Below are 7,896 nucleotides of genomic sequence, written 5' to 3'. Positions count from 1 at the left end.
AGGGATGGGGGGTACAGAGAAGGGATGGGGGGCACAGGGAAGGGATGGGGGGCACGGGTGGGGCTCACCTGTGGGCGGGGGTGGCCGGTGACCAGGCAGGTGAGCTCCAGGGTCTCTCCCTCGCGGATGGTGTAGACCCTCTCCGAGTATCGCTCCTCCTCGATGTTGCAGGCCAGGCCTGAGTGCACGATCCTCACTGTGGGGGGCGCTGGGGGCACACAGAGAGGGGGAGAGGGCAGGTCAGCAATGCTCCTCCAACCCGGGGACCACCCCTCAGACCAGCCCAGAATCCCACAACCAACCGGGCTGGAAAAGCCCTCTGAGATCATCCTCTCCAACCTTTGATCCAACCCCACCCTGTCACCCAGCCCATGGCACTGATGCCACATCCAGCCTGTCCTTGGACACCCCCAGGGATGGGGAATCCACCCCCTCCCTGGGCAGCCCCTTCCAGTGTCTGGAAAGAACCTCTTCCCAATGCCCAAGCTGACGCTCTCCTGGTGCAGCTCGAGACTGAGCACTCTTGTCCTACATCTGGTTCCTGGGAGGAGAGACTGGACTGACACCCCTCTCACTACAACCTCCTTTCCTCACAGACACCCCTTTGCTCCTCAGCATGTACATGGAATCACAGGATATGCCAAGTTGGAAGGGACCCCCAAGGATCATCCAGTCCAACCCCTGGCCCTGCCCAGGACACCCCAACAATCCCCCCCTGTCCCTGAGGGATCATCCCAACCCTCCTGGAGCCTTGGGGCTGTGCCCACTGCCCTGGGGAGCCTGTTCAGTGCCAACCACCCTCTGGGGGAAGAGCCTTGTCCTGAGATCCCACCTGAGCCTGCCCTGGCACAGCTCCAGGTCCTGTCCCTGGTCCCCCCCCAGGGCAGAGCTCAGTCCTGCCCCTCCTCTGCCCCTCCTGAGGAAGCTGGAACTGCAGTGAGGTCTCCCCTCACTCGCTGAGCCCTCAGCTGCTCCTCATCCCTGAGATTCCATGACCTCAGCCCAAATTCCTGCCTGAAGGGTTCTCATGGCCTTCCCCCAAGGCCCTTCATCACCATCTTCATTGCCCTCCTTTGGATGCTCTTTAATGACTTCAATCTTTCTCAGACCCCCCACCCTGGGGCTGCTCAGACCCCCCAGCACTGAGGATCCTCCCCACACAGCTCCTCCTTTGCTTACTCAGCACTTACACCCTCCTTACTCAAAGACATTTCCATGGTCCTCAATAATCCCTCACAATCCCCTCAACCAACCCCTTTCTCTTTTTGTTTCCATTTCCAATATGAACTCTGCATTGTTGTCTTTTTTTTCTCCTAATTATATATATTCCTAAATGTATTATCACACTCATTATGCAAATGAAAAGGCTTAATGAAAGCAGGAAAATGAAGCAGGAAAAACAGTGGCGCTGATGCTGCTTCCTTTCCAAGCTGAGACCAAACTCCTGTCGCTGTCAGTGGGATCAGGACTCGGACCAGAGGTTAAATCCAGGCAGAACTTTAATTTTCTTGCATGTACAACCTGTAGTACAAGGAATTCACACAACTCTACATGATGTACATTAAAAAAAAAACATAACACAACGTTGCTGTTCAAACCACCCGTATAAATTACAGCTCCACTTCCACGAGTCTCCAAAGCACGTTCCTGGCACTACAATTTTATTTCTGAAGCGTGAAATCCGCAAGTATTAAAATTTTCAGGGAGCCGATCGATAGGGGAAGGAAGATGATTTACAGTCCTGCTGCCAAATAAAATCACACAAACTAAGCAGGAGATAAAATGCCATTCTGGGGGACGTTAAAGACCCCGGAATTTCACCCTCTCTGCTCGTGGGCTGATGCTCCTGTTCAGTGCAAGTGCAGATGCCTTAAAATCCTGATTCAACCCTTGAATCCCAACCAGGGAGCAGAACTAGAGCTGAACCCAGCAGGACTTGAGGCCACCAAACTCCCTGTCCCATGGAGGAGCCCTGGGATGTTGGACCAACATCCAAGAGTTTTCCCTGGAGAACAGTCAATGATTCCCAAGGCCTGGGATTAATAAGAACTTGCCAAGAATTCCCATTTCTGCCCCTGACCTTCCAGAACCTGCAGACAATGAGACCTGAGCAAAGGACAGTGTCAGGTCGAGGGAAGCAGCAGGAAAAGAGGAATTCTTTCAGGCTGGAATGACCAAGCCTGCCATCCCCAGTACCTTGTACTGCCCTGCCTGTCTCACACTTCCATATTTAGCTCATTTTGCCTTGTGCTTGGCTTGGCTTAATCCCTTCTGAGAGAACTCTGTCCTCGGTGCAGCCTCTCCTGAGGCCCAGGAGGAGCAGACAGAGAAGCCCCTGCAGGGAATGGAGGTTTCCTGCTCAGAAACATGGAATGGTTGGGATTAGAAGGGACCTTGAAGATCATCTCATTACAAGCCAACACCTCCCAGGTCGCTCCAAGCCCTGTCCAACCTGGCCTTGGACACTTCCAGGGATCCAGGGGCAGCCACAGCTTCTCTGGGAAATCCATTCCAGTCCCTCCCCACCCTCATAGCCAGGAATTCCTTCCCAATATCCCACCTAACCCTACTGTCAGTTTGAAGCCATCCCTCCAGCAAAGCTTCCAGCGAGCTCTGCCCTTCCAGCCACCACCTCCTGAGTTTCAAACCTCCAAAAGCTTTCCCTCTCCACTCTTTTTCGGGGGATTTAATCCCAGATGATGCCAAGGTGAAGACCAACACATTCCTTCTCCCAGAAGTTTTGCAAGGCCAAAAAAAAACCCCAAAAATTGCTCCCAGGCATCAGTTATTCCAAATACAACCCAATGCTCAGGCCTTGGAGCCACCTGGGAGGTTGGAAGGTGTCCCTGCCCATGGCAGGGGGTGGGGTTGGATGGGATTTAAGGTCTTTTCCAACCTAAACCATTCTGGGATTTTAGGAATCCCACAGATCCAAGCTGCTCCTCCCCTGGGGCTCCTGCGAGGACAGGGATGTCCTTGGTTAAGTGTCCACATCATGTATCACACTCTGACCTTCAAAGAATCTGTTAATCCTTAATTATTATTATTATTTTCTAAGTAGAACAGCAGCTCTAACTCCTGACATGCTGCTCCCTCTCCACACCCCTCAGGAGTTCAACATCACAAACCCCCAAATCCCGAAATGCTGGAGCAGAGGCACGGAGCAGAAAGGTAAGAGAGGGTTCAGCACAGCTCATTGGCCTTCAGACAAAATTAGAAGAGTCAGCAACATTATTCCAACATCCTTTAAATCCATATTTCATTAATATTACATTTTCCTTCATATTATATTCATCTAACACCAAATTACATCTGAAATGTCCTTCATTTTCAGTGTCTGGGCCACTGTTCCAGATCCATTAGGTTTGGGGAAGGCAACACAGAAAGGGAAAAACAACCCCCCTGGGGAATTATTAAGGCAAAAGAAAACCCTCTTTTAAGAGGAGATTAAACCACCAAAAGCAAATATAAAAAATATTCTCATTTCTTCAAGTTTTAAACTCTTACGGTTCAGAAGGCATTGTGTAATTAGGAAATGTCACCTCCCTCCCTCACTCCTGCAGGAATATTCATTACAGCTCCTCCTGCCTCCAGGGATTTCGTCCCAGGCAAGGCATTCCAATAAAACACACTGAGCACTGATTTTGTTTGGGACACTGGAGAGGGATTTGGCCGGTGCTGACACCCAGCAAACATTCCAGGAAGGAATCCAGCCTGGCAAGGCACAAACTGGGAGCAGGGAAAGCTTGGCAGGAGGAAAAGGCTCAACAACAACCCCCCATCCTTCTGCTGCAGAGGAGCTGTGGCACCATCTCCTTCATCATCCTCATGGGACAATCCTCCTTGTTGGCTGCTTCTATCCAACAATTCTGAGGTTTAGATGGGATATTGGGAAGGAATTGCTGGCTGGGAGGGTGAGGAGGGGCTGAGATGGAATTCCCAGAGAAACTGTGGCTGCCCCTGAATCCCTGGAAGTGTCCAAGGCCAGGTAGGACAGGGCTTGGAGCAACCTGGGACAGCAGAAAGTGTCCCTGCCCATGGAGGGGGTGGAACTAAAGTGTCTTTAATATCCCTTCCAACCCAAAGCAGCCTGGAATTCCATGATCTGAGCCCAAATTCACACCTCAAGAGCTCCCCTGGCATTTTCTCTGAACTGGAACAAACTCCCCACTCCACAGAGACCCCAAGTTTTCCACCCTTGCCCAGCAGCAGGAACAATGAGCAGCAGAGTAATGAGTTGTAAGAGTGGAGAGGGGGGAGGAAAAAAAGCCCCACAAATCCATCTGTTCCCAGAAACAGCATTAGGGCTCCCCTAACTCAATAGATAACTCCTCTGATAAGCTTTGCAGTGTCAAAATTAGGTCAGCCCCTGCCAGCAGGGCTGGGAAGCAGCAGTGGGATTTAATCAGCTCCCAGCCTGGTGGTGTTGGGGTTATCAATCATTGCAGCTCCACAAACACACCTGAAGCCACGGAGACACCACTAAATACAGAGCAAAAGGGGCAAAAACCCACCCAAATTTGGATAAAAGGTGACTTTGTCCTTCTCGAGGGGGGGGAAGGTCAGCTCAGGAGGGGCCAAAATAATGTCCCTGTGTGTCCAGAGTGAGAGCAGGTAGGAAATATCTCAGGATGGATTGCAGCAGGAGTGTCACACCTGATTTAAATCAAACTCCCTCGCTCAGGTCAGCCTGACAGTCTGTGCCTAAAAGCTTCCTCTCTTCCCTGGAATTCAGCTCAGCTCAGCCCCAAACTGAAGGATGTAGCAATAAACCAAATATTTATTTTATATATATATATATTTATATTTTTATATATTATAAACGTCTTTATTTAACGAAAAATGCTTGTACCATATTTTGCACCTTCCCCCAAAGGATACCAAACTGGAAGGAAAAAAACAACCTGTTTCAATAACCAATTTGTTAGTGGACTGAACCTCACCTGCAGCTGGAAAATCAGCCACATTACCTGGAGAAAAATACCCCAAATTCTTCACTGAGGAGCATTATTACCACAGGGAACTGCATTTCTGCAGCAATAGCTCGGAGATTCCTGGTCACTCCAGGAATCAGGAGAATTAAGAGGTGATCTGAGTATGGGAAAACTTAATTCTGGGAGCAGCAAACATCTACAATCACTTTAAATCTGCTCTTTCTTAAAAAAAAATTGATGATTTCCTCCTTATTATGCTGCAGAACTGCTGAAATTCACTGGGGGCTGTGCTCTTGCTAATTAGTTTTCCAAGGAAAAGCTCCTGGTTTGGAGGATGGATTGGGAGGGAGAGCCCGTGGCTGCAGCCAGGGGAGGAACCAGAGGAAGAGCAGCATTTTATTTATGGCAAATCCATCCTATATTTTCCTCCAGGATCATTAGGGGCCTCCCATTTCCCATATAGATCTCATCTTTAATTAGGTTTTAAGTAATCCTAGACCTTCCACAAATCACAAAGCTCTGATCACAGCTCAGATTAAAGGGAATCATTGCAGGACCCCAGTTCTGGAGCTGCTCAGAGTTTAATTCTCCCACCAGTGTTTTCCAGCAGGGACTCGACAAAATCTCTGTGCGTGAGAGGAACTTTTAGCCAGGAAAAAACTGTGGCCAGGGATGACAGAGTTGAATCCCTGAATAATTTGGGGTTGGAAGGGACCTTCAAGTTCATCTCCACCCCCTGCCGTGGGCAGGGACACCTTCCACCAGCCCAGGGTGCTCCAACCTGGCCTTGGACACTTCCAGGGATCCAGGGGCAGCCACAGCTTCTCTGCCCAACCTGTGCCAGGGCCTGCCCACCCTCCCAGCCAGCAATTCCTTCCCAAAATCCCACCCAAACCTCCGCTTTTCCAGCTCAAAGCCATTCCCTGTGTCCTGTCCCTCCATCCCTTGTCCCCAAAGCCCCTCTCCAGGTGATTCCACCAAGGCTCACCCAGCTGGGTTTGTCTCACCTACAGGAGCACAAATATAAAATACCCTTTGCAAAGAAACTCATTTCAAGTGAATTTCCCACAAAAATGGGAGAAGGAAATATTCCTGAAAACACTGGAACTGGGTTTCTACTTCTCTCTGACAATCCAACACCTCCCAGCTTCCTTTCCATCAGCATGAATTCATCCTCAGACATTTCTCCTGCTGTCTTTGGCAGCACATGGAAATGAGGGGAGGCAAAGCTGAGCTCCTCAGAGATGGACTGAAACGACCCAAACAAGGCAAGGAGGACTCAAACCCACCCTGGTGAAACTCCAGTCTCTTCTAATCATGGAATTGTTGAGGCTGGAAAAGCCCTATGAGATCATGGAGTCCAACCATCCCCCAGCACTGCCCAGGCCACCACTGCCCCCTGTCCCCAAGTGCCACATCCACAGGGCTTGGAAATCCCTCCAGGGATGGGGACTGCACCATTCCATGAGGAATTCTTCCCCTCCAGGGATGGGGACTGCACCATTCCATGAGGAAATCTTCCCTCATATCCAACCTGACCCTCCCCTGGCACAACCTGAGGCCGTTTCCTTGTCCTGTCCCTTGTTCCCTGGGAGTAAAAGCCAATCCCACCTGGCTCCCCCTTCCTGTCAGGGAGTTGCAGAGAGCAAATTGACCCCTTTTCCATCTGCACAAACATTCCCTGAGCTGCCTCTGCCTCCTTCTCCCTCAGCTGAGCCAGAGATGTCTCAGCAGGAGCATCTTCTCTGGATAAAAGGGCTCCCAGCTCACTCACCACCCCGGGGCCTGATCGTGTGTCCCCACCAAGGCAAACAATTAGGAATCATTTCCTCTCTTCCCTTGCAGGAATTCATTTCCTGACTTCACCCTCTTGCTCTTTCTTTAACCCATCAAGAAATCCCTTAATTCAATTGGAGGGGACGAGCTGCTCTTTCTCACGTTCTGAGGACTCCTCTGATAACAAGATTTACAGATTTTGGCTGCACTGATGGATTTTTTGCTCTCCCAAATGACATCTGAGGCCATCATGGGCGCCCTCCCTTCAATCAGCAGCACACACGGGACATACTCGTGGCAAAAGTCTCTCTCCTGACCTTGGAAATACAAATGGAATTGCCTTGGATATCAGCACTGAGAAAACAGCCCTCTGGGATGGCACTTCCAGGCGGGATTTCTGAGGAGGAGCAAGTTTTGGAGGGGGTTTCTGTCTGGGCACTGCCTTGAAATTCCTGACCCTTAAACTGGGAATTTTCTGCCTTTCGGTGCTTCAATAGCGGCCTCTGCGACTGGTGCTTCCGAATTTCCCAGCCCCTTCCTCCAGCCCGCCTTGGAATGGCACCATCCCAACTCCTTGGCTGATTCACAGCCCCCCTGGGTGATGATAAATCCCTCACAAACCTCAAATAGGGCATTTTTCATCGCTTTCCCACTGATCTGGGGGGAATTTCAGGGACAGGCGGAGAGGGAACCCTTCCCACACAACACCTCCCTCCCTGAAGAGCTCCTGGAGCAGCTTTGCAACCCCCAGATTGCAGGCAGTGGGTTCAAGGAACCTTCTAAAATAAGGAAAGGACTGATCTGCAAGGGAGGGTTTAACTGAAGTGATATTTGGTGGTTGTTCCTGGCACCACAAACCAGCTGCTGGTGCCAGACCCGTTTCAACACCATCCCAGGCTGGCAGTAAATATGTCTCACTTATTTGGCTGCTCAGAGCACTAAATAATTTGAGTTTTTCCCCCCCCACCTAATAAAGCAGAGGTGTATGAAAAGCCTAAATCCTGAATTCTGAATCACTTGGGGACAACGTCTTCCAAAAGTGGATTTTTAAGCCAGGAAATGCTGGGCACAAAGTTCCCAACAAGGGGCACTGAGGGGATGGATTCATCCCTAAGGAAAGGGGACACGGATAGAGAGAGAGGATGAGAGGAAACAGCCTCAGGTTGTGCCAGAGGAGGTTTAGGTG

General features: G+C 50.3%; 1 protein-coding gene across 1 annotated transcript in view; it reads right to left on the bottom strand.

Moving 5' to 3' along the window:
* The window catches only part of LOC114070285 (MAM domain-containing glycosylphosphatidylinositol anchor protein 2-like), a gene marked incomplete at its 3' end in the record, with an annotated part of 164,138 nt that overhangs the window by 81,558 nt on the left and 74,684 nt on the right, over positions 1–7,896 (bottom strand). Inside the window, exon 2 of the mRNA XM_027907620.1 lies at positions 69–208. Coding sequence (XP_027763421.1) covers positions 69–208 — 140 coding nt within the window. The remainder of the gene's footprint in view (positions 1–68; positions 209–7,896) is intronic.

The sequence above is a fragment of the Empidonax traillii genome, unplaced genomic scaffold (assembly GCF_003031625.1).
Source record: "Empidonax traillii isolate 1590-97213 ecotype Southwest subspecies unplaced genomic scaffold, ASM303162v1 scaffold1500:size242321, whole genome shotgun sequence".
Taxonomy (NCBI): Eukaryota; Metazoa; Chordata; class Aves; order Passeriformes; family Tyrannidae; genus Empidonax; species Empidonax traillii.
Note: the sequence above shows the minus strand (reverse complement) of the source record. Positions and strands in the feature narration are given on the sequence as shown.